This window comes from Halichondria panicea, chromosome 13, assembly GCF_963675165.1.
Source record: "Halichondria panicea chromosome 13, odHalPani1.1, whole genome shotgun sequence".
Classification (NCBI taxonomy): Eukaryota; Metazoa; Porifera; class Demospongiae; order Suberitida; family Halichondriidae; genus Halichondria; species Halichondria panicea.
In genome coordinates, this window is record NC_087389.1 from 2,875,205 (window position 1) to 2,890,771 (window position 15,567).

General features: G+C 41.6%; 2 protein-coding genes across 4 annotated transcripts; both read left to right on the top strand.

The window, feature by feature from the left end:
* The first annotated feature begins 2,479 nt into the window (after nucleotides 1–2,479).
* On the top strand, nucleotides 2,480–15,104 carry LOC135346594 (uncharacterized). 3 transcript variants are annotated; one of them, XM_064544277.1, is made up of 4 exons: nucleotides 2,485–2,633; nucleotides 6,834–6,901; nucleotides 13,927–14,044; nucleotides 14,092–15,104. In XM_064544277.1, exons 3-4 carry the CDS (start codon nucleotides 13,940–13,942, stop codon nucleotides 14,920–14,922), a joined length of 936 nt encoding a protein of 311 aa, XP_064400347.1. In that variant the 5' UTR covers nucleotides 2,485–2,633; nucleotides 6,834–6,901; nucleotides 13,927–13,939; the 3' UTR covers nucleotides 14,923–15,104. The 3 variants fall into 3 exon arrangements, with proteins under 3 accessions (XP_064400348.1, XP_064400347.1, XP_064400346.1); XM_064544278.1 differs by lacking the exon at nucleotides 6,834–6,901 and having other exon boundaries at nucleotides 2,480–2,633; XM_064544276.1 differs by lacking the exon at nucleotides 2,485–2,633 and having other exon boundaries at nucleotides 6,763–6,901.
* LOC135346587 (ATP-dependent DNA helicase RecQ-like) lies at nucleotides 6,915–13,918 on the top strand. Its single transcript, XM_064544269.1, has 2 exons — nucleotides 6,915–7,861; nucleotides 7,919–13,918. Exons 1-2 carry the CDS (start codon nucleotides 7,666–7,668, stop codon nucleotides 8,725–8,727), a joined length of 1,005 nt encoding a protein of 334 aa, XP_064400339.1. The 5' UTR covers nucleotides 6,915–7,665; the 3' UTR covers nucleotides 8,728–13,918.
* Nucleotides 15,105–15,567: the final 463 nt, after the last annotated feature.

Sequence of the window (15,567 nt, forward strand, 5' to 3'; positions counted from 1 at the left end):
TCTTATAACATCTGTAGCCTTACAGTGTAGGGTGCCGTTAAGTAGAGACTTGGCTTGATACAATAAATGGCGTAAGAACTCAGTCATCTTTGCACAATACTTCTATGTAAGGGACTGTAACTTCAGAATACAAATAGAATGTTGCTGACAGTATATCCACAAATACACGCATGCGCATACAAGGTATACCAGGCCGCCCTTCTCTTCGCGGCCTGGAATCGAGGCTAATAGCAGCTTAGCGCGTTTGTTCTTTATTTGCCTAGGTATCATACCTAAATCTATCCAGTGCAGCATAAAAATTTATACCCTAGCCACAGAAGGCTAATTTCCTCTCTTAAGCTGATTCCTCTGGGGCGCAATAGCTCAACCGATTTCTGTTGAAGAGGATCAAGCTATTGGTGGTGTATAAACTCAGGGGCGCGAGGATAAACTCAGTTTTACATGTAAAACATAGATTGCCTCACACGAGATCAACTTTCATGAGATCAACTCCCACGAGATCAATTCTTACCAGAGCAACTTTGCATGAGGTCAACTGTCAATAGATCAACTCTCACAGAATCAACTCAACTCCTGAAATCAACTCAAATCAACTCTAATCTTGTTATCCAGAAATTAACTTTTTAAAGGTGTTGGCCTCACTTTTTTAGCTAATTACTATTGTGCATGTGCGCCCATGCCAAAGGTTGGCAGGTATTGAGTAATAAGCCCCTATAGATTTAGCACAATGCACACTCATTCGCAATGGCTCAATCATCAAGAATTCAGGAAACATTTACTTTCAATCACATCAGCCCAGAACCAACAACGGTATTTTAATAATGAAAAAAGTCATCGTTAGTACAAAAGCAACCCCTCAACACAAAGGCTGCCTCTGTAAATGGCCTGAAATTTCCTCCGAAGGTGTTCGTTATAATAGGGTACGTTACACTCAAATTTCAGTGAGGTGGTGAAAATAATAGCTTAGAGCTATGATGTATGTTACTGCGTTCTATCGTGATAAGCGCCACTGAACTGATCAACCTATGGTATGTAATGAATCTCGTGCCAACTATGTAATCCAATAGGCCCTCTAATAACCAACACCCACTCAAGTCAATGGCCCACACTTTAAAGGTGCTGTTTCAAATTCTTACCCATGCAGCCGTAACAGCCTGTAGTACCGAACAGTATAATGGCAGCTGCAAAAATTCAAACAACAGGCATCCGATTAATATAGATTGAGTGCATCCAACCAAACAAAGATTCAGAGCTACATGCTAGCCTCGATCCCAGGCCGAGTTTTTGCTTTTATAACGGTTAGGCGAACAGCCGAGTTTTCGCTTTTATAACGGTTAGGCGTTGTTGTTTTCGCTTTTATAACGGTTAGGCGTTGTTCGCCTAACCGTTATAAAAGCGAAAACTCGGCCTGGGATCGAGGCTAAGCTACATGCATGTTTGTAGCTACATCTCGGCCATAGAGACGCAAAATAAAAGAGAAGAATCCATACAAACACTGTTTAACACGTGAGGCATGACTCTGAAGAGTATATTTATTTTACCAGCCATCAAGCATCTTAACTGTAAAATTTGTAAGTGTAACGTTTTTTGTAATTAATCACATGAAGTTGATCCTATGAAAGTTGATTCGTTTATCTACTAACAATTGACCTCATGCAAAGTTGCTCTGGTAAGAATTGATCTCGAGGGAGTTGATCTCATGAAAGTTGATCTCGTGTGCACACACCAAAACATAGGGCCACGTGGTGTTTTAATTAGTTGACCCTGGCATTCCTTCTCTGATTTCAACGTGTATACAGTGCATCCAGCTTAGAGAGTAGATTACTACAAATGTGTGAGTGGTTGTACTTAAAATTAATGTTGATATCTTTTGATTGGAATCTTTCTAAGAAATTGTGCTGATACCATTGTGTAGGTGATAAATAAGCTACAACATATCCCAAAAAATGTCCATGAGGTGGTGGGTTTGGGGGGATTAATGCATTAAGACCCTAGCAAATTGTTATAGTGGGTAATCAGTTAGAGTAATAAAACACTAACCTTAAACAGGTAAGGTCTCAGACTTCATAATGGTTTAGGTATCCTGACCATCCTTTATGGGTCTTATATATATGTTCACAGTGTATATAATTCATGATTTACTGGTTTTCAGGTATAAATTTGGTTAGAGTAATAACTTCTGAAAAATTAATAGCTTAGCTTTCAAATTTCTGTAGTAAGTTTACAGATAAATCGGCTACATTTTGATACCAAGAACATCCTCTATGCTTATTCCTTTGCTGAAATAACACTGAAACATCACAAGCTGCTAACCACAAACCAATGTCGACTACACGCTTAATTAAGAGTGGGTGTACAGTTATTGTACGCCCACTTATGTGGTTGATTAAAGCAGACAAGTAGTTCTCAGAGGAGGTACGACACAGAGGCACACACTGCACAGCTCAGCACAGCAATAATTATCCGCCCACGCCCCGCCCACGTCGTATGTTTTTGCTGAGAGTAATCAAAGGCTATTACTTGAGCTGCCGTGCCTGTCGGACCTCCTCTAGTCTGGGGGCCAGACCTTTTCTCAAGAGGGGGGAGGGGGAAGAGAGAAAGAGGTCTGGAGGGAGGAGACTGTGATATTGGAGGTCAAAATTCAAGGGACATGGCACACACATTTGCAAGTATGTGTGTCTCCTAAGGAATTATGAAAACAGGAGAATCAAAAACAATATGTTGAAATGTGCTACGATGAGATGAGTTTATTTAGTTGATCTTCGAAGATGGCCAACAGTAGAAGAGCAGTAAAGGAGAGCGTGAATCCGAGGATACACATGCAAACCAATTGAATATTGCCCTTTGGGATATTTCTTCCTGAAATTGAAGGCTTGCTGAAGATAGACTGCAAGCACTTTCTTTTGGGAACCGAATGTTAAACTCAAACTAATCTCAAGCCTACTCACCAAGGAGCTCGCTTTGTTTCAAGTCTACTCACCAAGGAGCTCGAGGCTGCACTGAAAGATGAAGTTGGAGAAATGGACTCTATTTTTGTTTTTTCTGGTATGGCTCTCACGCCTAAGCACGCTCAAGGATGGTCCTCCAGGCGCATGCAGTATGTTCTCAAGCTGTATGTTAACTCTACCTGCTGGACAGTCCCAGAGATCCACTTTCAGGAGATCAAGTAAAACCTCTCAGTCTTTGGGCTCTAATTGGAACCTAAACAAAGCACACAAACTCTACTTCCTAGTTATCCTTGTTCTCTCTGGCGATATTCAGTCTAACCCTGGCCCTGTTGTCAATTGGAAGTACCCTTGTGGAAAATGCAACTGTCCTGTAAAGACCAACCAAGCTGGAATCATGTGTGAAGTCTGCTATGCATGGCACCACTGCAAATGTGTCAGCATTGATGATTCTGAGTATCACAGGCTCCAGTTGTCTGATGAAGCATGGTGTTGCTCCTCTTGCTTCAGGACAGCCTTGCCGTTCCATGACTCATCAACACTAAACTCTACCATCAGCTCAACCTCTTGCTCTACTTCAGACTCTATTTCTTCCTCACTCGCCAGTTCTCATGGAAGGGACTGCACAATTGTGTACACTAACTGTCGCAGCGTACTGCCCAAAATGGACATCCTTCGTACCCATGCTGCCTCCTTTGGCCCAGATGTTTACGCTCTCACTGAAACCTGGCTCGACGATTCCATATCTGACATTGAGATCTTTATTCCTGACTATACTATCATCCGTCGTGACAGAAATCGCCATGGAGGTGGCGTACTTCTTTACGTCAGGGAGAGTACCCCTGTGGAGCTAGTTACCAAGCACCCAAGCTTAGAACTCCTGCTAGTAGAAGCTAAATTCACAAACAGCCCTACCCTTCTTGGTATTTACTATAGACCACCTTCGGCGGGGAGTGCCAACCTTGCAGACCTTGAGTGTGCCCTGGAGAGCCTTCAACCGTCTAGGCTATCAAACTCTATCCTTATGGGTGATTTCAATATTGATCTCTCAAAAAACTCCATGCAAATGCTTTCTCATTTCCACCTGACCCAGGTTGTCTCTGAACCTACTAGACTCACGGATAAAGGTTCTTCACTTATTGATCATGTCTACATCTCTGACCACTCGCTCTTACAGTCGTGCTCCACGTCACCACCTCTAGGGTCCTCTGACCACCAATGCATCTCAGTGGTCCTCAAGTGGTCAACCAGACCTATTAAAAGAGTCAAAAGAGACGTGTGGTTGTATTCTAGAGCAGATTGGGATTCAGTTAATGCAGAGCTTTTGTCAGACTCGACCACCACACACTCATTCACAGATATAAACTCGGCCTTATCCCAGTGGAAAAACTCCTTCCTTTCAGTCCTCAGTCGACATATCCCTCGACGTCTTGTCTCCACTCGCAAACACATCCCTTGGCTGACTACTGAGATCATTCGCTTACTTCGTAGAAGGGATTGCAGTCACTCTCGTGCCAAAGCTCTTAATACAGAATCGTCTTGGTCGAAGTTTCGCTCTCTCCGAAATCGATCAGTTGCTGCAGTTCGTGCAGCTAAGTGGGCTTTCCTTAAGAGCCTGGGCAGTCTAATTAAGTCACCCAAGGAATTTTGGTCAACTTACCATGCGCTGTCACCAACTAAGCAGCGTATACCACATACTTTGACAAACGGTACCATCACTGCTGACTCTCCGTTCAGCAAAGCAAATTTGCTCAACACCCACTTCACCTCATGTCTATCTAACACCACTGATGTCCTTTCATCACCTTGGGATGCTCCTGTTTCACCTTCCCTTGACTCTATTTCCTGCTCTCCGGACCAGGTGCTTTCATTGCTGTCTAGGACAAAGTTAAAAACTGCCTCAGGGCCAGACGGGATATCTAGTCACATGCTGCGCAAAACCTCATCCTCCATCCATCATTTCTTCACGTACCTTTTCAACAAATCGATAGAGACGGGTGTCTTTCCTGAAGAGTGGAAAGCCTCTAATGTAACACCAATATTTAAAGCAGGCGACCCCAAACTAGCGTCAAACTACCGTCCGATCTCATTACTATCGTTACTATCAAAGGTGCTGGAACGCATTGTTCATAATAAGGTAGTGGAGTATCTTACTTCCAACAACCTTCTTTCAACACTTCAATTTGGCTTCAGGCGGGGCAGTTCTACCCAGGAGGCAATCCTCCATGCTACTCATGACTGGCACCGCTCATTGGACAATGGCTCTAGTGTAGCTGCTGTTTTCTTTGACCTGAGCAAAGCCTTCGACAGAGTCCCTCACCAAGGCCTCCTGAAAACTCTCTGGTCAGCAGGCATCTCGGGCAGCCTACATAAGTGGTTTACTAGCTACCTCACAAACAGGAAGCAGAAGGTAGTCCTGGATGGTCACTCTTTGTCCACCGCCAATGTCAATTCTGGAGTACCACAGGGGTCCATCTTAGGCCCCCTTCTGTTCAGCCTATACATTGATCCCCTAACAAGAATTCCTCTTTCTCCGGGCTCTCAGCTGTTATTGTATGCGGACGACATACTCCTGTACAGCCCCATTAGAAATGAATTTGACGTCTTGGATCTTCAAGGAGATATTGATGCCATAGCCAACTGGGTCAACACTGCGGGTCTCACTCTCAATCAGTCAAAAACCAAACTGCTACTCCTCTCCAGAAAGAGACAGCCCCCGTCCATCATACTCTCCACAAACTCAGGTCAAATTACACAAGTGAACTCCTTGTCCTACCTTGGAGTTACCATCACAAAAGACCTAAAATGGAATAGCCACATCTCCAACACCTGCGCTAAGGCAAAATCTAAACTTGGCTTGTTATACAGGCACTTCAACCAAGCAGATCAGTCCACTCTTTCCTCCCTGTACAAATCACTGGTGCTCCCACTCCTTGATTACTGTAGCAGTGTGTGGGACCCCTCTTCTTCTTGTGCCATCAATCAGTTAGAGTCGGTTCAGAAGTTTGGAGCGCGACTCTGTACCAAACGCTGGTCAGATCAATACTTACCTCTGTTAGCTAGTTTATCTTGGCCCTCTCTGAGCACAAGAAGGTCTCAACAGAAAGTAACTCTGTGCCGCAGGATCATCAGGGGGGAATCAATTCTCCACTCATCAAGGTTCACACCCAATCCGAAACCTAACCCTCGGCATTACCATCATGACCAACCTCTACTTATCCCCTTTGCCAAAACACTGTCATATCAATCATCATTCTTCGTAAATGTGGTTCCACTCTGGAATTCCCTACCAAGCAGTGCTGTCTCTGCAAGTAGTTTACTTAGTTTTAAGGCTCATGTGCGGGATTGTTTCAATTAATTACTTACTTATAATTAATTGTCTGCTTGCCCTTACTTACAGTTTTGTGTCTGTTAATTAATTTGTATTTCACTGTCCTTGTCACTGCCTGCACTTTTTAGTTACTTGTGTTTTTTTGTTTGTTTTGTTTGTTTTTGTTTTTTTTTTGTTGTTTTTTTGTTTTGCCTTTTGCTGTTTTTGTTAGGGCTACCTTAATATTAGCTCTCAGTTGCTAGTTGGTACGCACCTATGCTCTGCATTAAATTTTATAAAGAAAAAAAAAAAAAAAAAAAAGAATGAGTAGATGTAGCAATACTCTCATTTCATTGGCTGTATCCAAATTCCACAAAACTCTCTTGATTTTGCCCCCGAGCTATTAGGTCTGGCCCCTAGACTAGGACCTCCCCTGCCTCGATCCCAGGCCGAGTTTTCGCTTTTATAACGGTTAGGCGAATATAAAAGCGAAAACTCGGCCTGAAATCTAGTGCGAAAACTAAACCAAGTAGATCTAGTAATCAACACTAATTGCATTCTTCTCATAAAACTATAAGGTCTATTGCAAGACAGATCATATAGCAGATCAATCTCTCCAGTGGCAATCAATCTGGCAATCAATCAAGTGAGTTGTTTCACTTTGGATATAAGCTAGTTTTTCCATATAAGCTTTTACTTTTCCCAGTGGTCCCATATTAAAGTTTGGATGGTGTATCAGGGGCGTTTCTAGAGATTGAAGCAGGGGGGTGCTGTGCGCGCACGATTTTCCATGTCTTTTACATGCATAGCGTGATAATAAGAGTATCAAGACATATTTATGAGTCAGTCATCTTGTAGGATCTCCATGCACTATTCTCCTGGGGTACATCCTAGCAAACTGGTCAATCACTGCAATGGGGATGTCCAGTCAGTCTAGTGTTAGTCATTGCTTCTCAGTATCTCACAGTGGAGCAAGAGGTGACTGGGAGAGTGCAGAGGATCTTGATCAGCTTTTATGCATTGCATAACAACATTGGAATGGCAATGCTGATTGCGCATGCTCAATTGGGCGTGGTCATGACTTGTAATCGTTGTCAATGAGATAGAGCTGCACGTAGTACGTACCTAGTACCTCTGGAGTAGTCTTGCGGTAGTCTCGATTTCCAGCCTCTTTGCAAGAGTCTGGTGAACTTCACTATCACCACTCGTGTCAGGCCCTAAGTGCCGCGGTTAGATAACCTAGTAGTGATAATTGGGTGTTAACCAAATAGTGTAAGTGTTAAGTGGGTGTTACCCACTGTGTGGTGAAATTCATGCAATCACTGAATGGGTACAGGTGTGGCCAAAAATCAGTGTGGAACATTTAGTTTATGACTTTCAAGATTTAGTACATAATTATAGTGCAAGACTATGGAAAGACACATGAAGATGCAAGACGTGATAATTGAGAGTGCTAGAGCAATTGGGATCCATTATTTAAAGCCAGAGCAAATGAAAGCAATGTATTTGATCATTGGAGGAAAGGACACATTTGTGTCACTGCCAATCGGCTATGGAAAGTCAGTAATCTTTGCTGCATTACCTATGGCCTTTGACCAATTGAAAGGTGAACTAAAATTGCTGTATGAGTGTACCTATATATACGCCTTTTTCTGTTTTGCAGGAACATCTGGAAGCATTGTACTTTGTATTAGTCCCCTCACTTCGCTGATGATGGATCAACAAAAAAAGTATGCAGCTAGAGGATTGACAGTGGAATACGTTGGAGAAGCTCAGACAGACCGTAGTGCTATTAACAGAGTACTGAAAGGAGAAGCTCAGTTGGTGTTCATCTCCCCAGAGAGCATATTAGCGAAGGGTATTTTTCGAAATATGCTTCTGTCACCACCGTATATAAAGAATCTCGTTGCAGTAGTAGTTGATAAAGCCCATTGTGTTAAAACCTGGGGAGATGATTTTCGAGTCGCTTTTTCGGAGATTGGAGATTTAAGGAGCCTCATTCCAGACAATGTCGGTGTTCACGCACTTACTGCTACCTCTACAACAGAAACATTTTACATTGTCAGTAGAAGGTTATGTATGGACGATCCTACTTTAATTGCCTCCCCTCCTTTCCGAGACAATATTTCTTATGAGGTTCACTCTAAGATTGACGTTGAAAGCCTTGGTGAAAAAATTGCTGATGAAATTCGAGAAAAACGGAAGTCATACCCTAAAACAGTGATTTACGTACGAAGTTATGCCGATTGCTCATCTTTATATATGGTGATTAAGTGCAGTCTCGGATCCTATATAACTGATCCACCTGGATGTCCCAATGTTAAAGGTCATCGACTAGTTGACATGTTTACTAGAGTGCTTTCTGTTAGCAAAAAAGAAGATGTGTTGAATTCTTTCACCTCAGTTGACAGCACCTATAATTATACAATGTATATATGTGCAATAAACAGTGATATTTATAAATACATGTGATCAATGTACCTCAAAACTGGGAAAATTAGAGCTGCTTTGCGGTATCTGAGATGATGGTAGCTGAGTGGCTGCAGTTGTTCGTAGATTAGCTGCTGACATTGCTGCTGACGCTGATGGAATGGTTGCTGCTGACACTGGTGGAATGGTTGCTGCTGACACGTACACCGGTGGAATGGTTGCTGCTGACGCTGATGGAATGGTTGCTGCTGACACTGGTGGAATGGTTGCTGCTGACACTGATGGAATGGTTGGTACTGAAACAGATGATGGAATAGGTGGTGTGGGGGGTTCCTGCATAACTCTACTTCTTTTTGGCGGTGGTGGTAATAAGTTATCTTCTGCATGTCTTGAAAGCAGACCATTTATTAGCTCTGTTGCTTCCTTCTTTACCTTGCATAGCTTTTCTTGTTGAGCATGGACATTCTTCAGTTGTTTCTTGCACTGGTGACACAATATACTGTCATTAGCACTAGTTTCAGGGATGCAATGCAGAGGTACTGGAAGGAGCTGCACAAGTACTTCTCTTGCTTCAGAACAGCTATGACTATTGAGCTTCTTTCGCCTTTGTTGTCCAGAGACTCATGCATTCGCACACAAACAGCAGTAGAGGCCCATATCTAGCTACTTTTTCGTGATGCAATAGCTTACATAACAGTTTACACAACAGGCCACAACCGCCCACAAGGCACTTGACGAGCGGTTTCACACCCCAAGAAAATCTTGGGGTGTCTGCACGAACTGTTCATTGCAAGTTCACCCGACCATAATTATACAAAGTATGGGAGGGCGTGGCCAGACTAGTCTTGCGGACCCAGACCCTGAAAGATATGATATATCGGCTGGTCCACGAGACTACCTCTGGAGCTGCACAGTTAGCTAGCTAGCTACTGAGTGATAGGATTAGTTTCATGGTTGTCTGGGAGGACAGGTGGGTGCTCAAGACCCCCATTGTACACGCCACTGTGTATTGTACCAGAGATACTGAGTGATAGGATTAGTTTCATGGTTGTCTGGGAGGACAGGGGGGTGCTCAAGCCCCCAAAGCCCCCCATTGTACACATTGTACTTATAACTTTACTTTAATGTCTCCTTTTACTGGGTGTGGTCAGTTGTTAGCTAGTACACACGTGGCTCACAGGATAGGCGTGTTATAAATTGCTGAAGGAGATGATGTCTCGAGGAAACACAGCTTTCTTATTTCGAGCGAGTTACCCGGCAAATATAGGACGAACAGCGGATAGTTTTCGAGGCCTTTATGTAGAACCAATGTTAAATGGTCACGTGCACCACTTCCGTTTCCAATCCCTCTCTTCCTTTATCTATGGTTGTATAAAAAAATTGTTTTTCTTTTAAAGTTAATAATAGTTGACAGGAGCTATAATTACTACTCAACAAGGATTGAGAGAGTCTTCTGAATATAAAGTAACACCGTATTACTAGAACGTTTTGCGAGCATCAAACATTTGCGAACTTTGCAATGGTTGATCAATTTCCAACAATAAAATCCGCAAAATTTAAATTTACTAGTAAATAACACAATCCTTGCGAGAACTCAATAGTTAGATCGCAAAGGGTCACATTTTCTGCTGATTTGGCTCATTCGCAAAGGTTATTCACCCGCAAAATATTCTGCATATATAAGAGGTATATTTGATATGGATTAGTGAAGTATACTCGGTGTGATAATTATTACACGGTCACCAGATTAGAGGAGGTAGGAGACGCATCAAGCCCTCAGTAATTAACAATCCACGTTTAGCTATCTAAAAAGAACGGTAATATTTATCCTAGTGGAATCTCAGCTCAATAGCTTGAAATTCACCATCAAACCTAGTGGTTATACATAGGCTACGTACTATCAGGAGCCCATAAATAAGAGAAGGAGCGGCTGACTACGGGGATCACGTTTTGTAAGTGGTTATGACCGCATTTCCATATATGCAGAGTCACTTAAGTGGTTGAATCCCTACACGTGTTATACACAATACAGGGCTGCGGTTTGCAAGCACTTAGTCGCTTCCAAACAAGGAAGTGCGCGGTTTCACCGGCAATTACGAAACGTAATCCCTGAGTATACGTTGAAGTTAGCCGCTCCTTTTCTTATTTATGGGCTCCTGGTACTATGGAGAGCATGCAGTCTAGGGGAGTTCTAGAAAGTGATGTGAGCTTGCTGAGAACAACATACCACAGGCACCATAGCTACAAGGAAAAATTAAAAGTCAAAAGCCTACTGTAGCGTAAACATTGTATGCCACACATTGATTAATGACGCATGTCCTACCTCCCCTGAACGGTCACGTAGCCTCGAAGCATAATTATAGGGGAACAGCCTTGCAACCTTTTGGCCGTTCTAGAGAGGAAGTCTTGGACTATTTATATAGCGTGAGAATCTATGTAAATCATACAGTACACTAATAGTAATTAATACAGGCAATTTGCCCTTGGGCTGCCTGTATGATTATAACATGTTGACCCTCATTAAAATCATCCAGGAGGTCTCTATAATTATTATTATACATGTAAAAAGTAACTTAAGAGTCTTGAGGTTGACCTTTATAATGTTGTCATAATTGTATACCGTATATCTTCTAATTTATCGGACACTTCTAATTACCCGGACACTCTTTTGGGCAATTTTCGTTGTTCTAATACAACGGACATTCCAGTACTTTAATATTACATTTGTTCTAAATATCCGGACAATACCTTGAAAAGTTGAGTTATCGTTCATAGACGGCAAGTAAGACTTACAGTACTGCAGTTAGATAGCTTTGATTAGCTAGTTTTAGATAGCTAGTGCAACTATTCAGTCGTACCCTGTTCTATTAAACTTAGCTAGCTCGCATGCAGCTGCTTGCTTGTTCTAATTATTCCGGACACTTCGCATGCTCTATAAAAATCTGTTCCAATTATACCCGGACAATTTCCAAAATAATTATTTTTTGCTGTCCGATAAATTAGAAGATATACGGTACATGTACTTTATCGAAATTCAAAGTTTCATACCATTGGATTCCTTGTTAAAAAACGCTTCTATAATTATGCTTTAGATCCCACTTGAGTGTTTTTGCTTATTGTTGCCACACTCCACAATCTGTTACTATCAGATTGTGGAGTATGGCCCGCGAGACTAGGGGGAGGAGCTGGATGTAGGGAAGTGCTGGGATTCTAGCTTTGGCTTCTTCCTTTCGCTTTGTTCGAGAGTAGTATAGGAGATGCTCATTTGCTGGGCTTGTTTGCTGCAAATTCTAGCTTGAGTTTATTCCTTTCGCTTTGTTCGAGAGTAGTACGAGTCTATGGCATTATCCATACCAAAAGCATGTTAGGCTAGTTTGCTGCAAAAGCGGGGACTGGACTTTTCCGTTTTGTGGGTGGAGCTAGGACTATAATTTTGTCCATTTAAACTGTGAGTTGACTTGAATAGACACAGATTTAGTAGAGCCACAGAGATGCCAACTTTTCAGATATTAATTTTCAAAAGAAATGATGCAGTTGCTAGGTTGACTGTTTAAATAGGTTGACTGTTGCTAAGCTAGTGCATTTCTAGTAGCCAATAGGTTTTGGGATCTAAATGGTACGTAGAGCAGCTAAAAATCATTTTCCAGTAGAAGTCCCTAGCTGGCATACTTGTCAACCACATAAGCATAAAAATGAAGTTATAATTGATCACATAACTTCCAGGGCCGAACTCAACGCAACGCAAATAGACTTTAGTATACAACTTACTTAGTATCCTGTTATCAATAAACTTTTTGCAATGTAGTCACGGTATCTAGAAGCCTCGAGGATAAGTGATTTAGACACCTCTAAAACAGTCAAAATAGACCGTGTTTATCAGATTTAGACACGTCCAAATAGTCAACATAGATTGTGTTTATCATTGCAGGCGTTGTACGTGATGGATTGGTAATTATACTCACGTGATTGTGCCATCTATTTTTTGTATGCTCTATTGGGCAATCAAGTATAGTAGTTAGTCAACGTGTCACCGTATTCTGTTCACCTGGCTACCAAATCGCTGCATTTACAGCATGGATAGCAGCTTCACTATCATGACAGATTTTCTTATAAAGCTTCGTTGTCAAACAAAAGCGAGCTACATACTAAATGCGGCTTTAATTTCATTGCACTAGCACTACAGCTATGTTTGTTTTCATGCAAAGATAGGCTTTTTTGAATCTGCTGTGATCCTAGTCCCATTGCATGTAGCAATGCACAACGCCCTTGCCATAGCGTTCATATCTGTAAAAACGAAACTTTGTTTATTGTTAGTTGTTGCTACCATAAAACGTCTAATTAAGGCACCAACTTGAACAGTCTATTTTCTATATAATTGGGCTTAAAATGAATCCATCAAATGAATTCATCAAAGCTGAAATTTCAACGTGGCCGTCACTCTAAATGAGGCACCAGTTGATGATCACGTTCTATTTGTGCACCAAAGAAAAATTTAAATTAACTTTTATGGCGCCCTAATGAATTTTTATGGTACAAGGGATAACAACGGAACTACCGTATAGCAGGTAATTTTCGTGGGGTAAAAAATTCGTTCACTCGAGAAACGGTGGTTTTCGTGAGTAAAAATTTCGTTTAGTCTCGTGGCTGCACTGCATTCCTACGTTCCGGTAGCCACGCCTACGTTAAAATTTCGTGGAGGTCAGCTTGCTCACGAAAATAACGAATATTTTACCCCACGAAAATTACCCGCTATACGGTATGCATTTTCATGGGATTATCACACACACATCATCACTAGAAAAGCATACTGAATAGAACATAGGCTTCCAAGCTGCTGCTTTTCGCATAGTTTTGTACAACACTCCCTGGTCGTGACTTTCTTAAATGGCTCTGTCTTTGAGGAGTTGCCAAACCACTGTTGCATGATTTCAGATGCAGTATAACTTTGGTTACTCATAAACAATGTTTTGTAGTATGCTTGTTCTGTTTTTGTGTTATACATGCATCCAAAAACGTTGTACTGAATCGGTTGTGTTATGAGTATAAAAAACTAGTTTGGGACAGTCGCACTAACCAGTATATGGAATAGTGAGGTGGCCGTATGTCATGGTGAGTTTTATACAGTAGCTAGCAATCCGTACCAAGGCGAAGTGATCAGAGAGCCACAATAGCGAGAGTCCACTGTATAATTATAGCACTTCCATATTATGCAAACACACACACGCACACGCACACACACAGCTGAGTCGAGGAGATGAAGTGCACTAAACTTCTCAGTTGCAAGCAATTCCTTCGTGAATTTCATTACTCCCGGCTTTGGTTTACGTCCAGTGACTGGAGGTCTCTTGTGTACATTCCGGTAAGTCTCACGCAGCAGTACTGTAATAACTTCATGATTTATTTCAGTGGCTACCTTACAAGTGGCAGTACCAAGTGTTTCATGTGATTTATCGCTGGGTAATTGCCTGCTATTTCATTGGATGGCTTATTACTTCAGGAATTCAATTCTCTAATTCTGGTGCTCGTTATTTGATTTACCTCACTAATTGGGCAATCATTGGGTTTGTCTTCTATCTTCTTGTTGCTGCTTTCTCTGTCACAGCAAAGTTCGTCACCGTTCATTGTTATAACAAAGTTCCAGATGAAATTGATCGCACAACTGACTACCAGTTTGAGAAACCTAAAGGCTCTTGCGGTTTTAGAAGTAACAAGCTGTCTTGGTATCAAATGATTCACTGGGCTAGTTTTTCAATTTTGTCTGAGATTGCTCTTGTAATCGCGATCTTGTATTGGATTCTTCTCTACAATGGAGGACCTGTAGATGGAGTTAACGCTAACACCCATCTTTTGAATGCCATTGTTTCAATTCTGGATGTGTTCTTCTTTGGTATGCCAGTAAATCTTCTTCACATTATCTATCCTGCTTGTTATGGTGTTGTATATGCAAGCTTCTCCGGCATCTACTGGGCTGCTAATGGTACTAACCCTGAAAATGAGGAGCGTTACATCTACAGTTTGCTCGACTACAACACCTCCACTGCCGCTGTAATAGCGATTTTAGTCGTTATTCTTTACATTCCACTTATACACCTGCTTTATTATGTAGTTTACCTGGCTCGGTTTTGGTTAGTGTATGCCGTATATGGTCACAACAAGATGCAATGCTGGGGAATGCAAGTGTTGGAGGAACATGACATAGATGAACACACTGAGAAAGAAAATGATGTTGCAGTTTAGCTTAACAAGTTATTAACAAGTTATTAAGTTACGGATGTATAGATGTTGCAGTTTAGTTTGCTGACAAGTTACACAATCATAGATGCATGTACCATTATTGTTATAAGCTAATCAATGTCCTCACTCTTTAGTCAGAATTTTATCTCAGAATTTTATTGGATTTGTAATTAAATCAAAGCTTACATTAATTAATATTTATGACTACAGTCTAGCGTTTGCATCGTTATGTCAATTACCAAGGGTGTATCGACTGCCGTAGGTAGGGTATATATCCTGCCTCAGTGATCCATATAATTACCGTATATGCTCCAGGTTCTATATAGCTACAGTTAAGACTATACAGACAGGACAAGACTATAAGTCTATACAGTCAACTATTAATAATAGCGGACACAGCTCAAGGCATGAATTGATATCACTATCAATATAAGTGCTTGCACAGGACTCATAAATATCTGCAGTCACACGCGCATATGTACAAACAGAATTATGAGCTAGATCTAGTACCAGCCTAGCAACCATCATGCATGCCGCCGCCATGTTATGACTTTTGTCCAAACATGTCGTTACCATAATTTGATTGTCATAATTATGCATGCACAGCTAGCATGTGCAGTATACAGTGGATTAGCTAAATCAGATATG

Coding starts and splice junctions, on each gene's coding strand:
- LOC135346587 (XM_064544269.1), top strand. CDS start 7,666: ATGGAAAGACACATGAAGATGCAAGACGTGATAATTGAGAGTGCTAGA. Junction 7,862..7,918: donor GGCCTTTGACCAATTGAAAG/GTGAACTAAAAT, acceptor TCTGTTTTGCAG/GAACATCTGGAAGCATTGTA.
- LOC135346594 (XM_064544278.1), top strand. CDS start 13,940: ATGAAGTGCACTAAACTTCTCAGTTGCAAGCAATTCCTTCGTGAATTT. Junction 14,045..14,091: donor GGTCTCTTGTGTACATTCCG/GTAAGTCTCACG, acceptor GATTTATTTCAG/TGGCTACCTTACAAGTGGCA.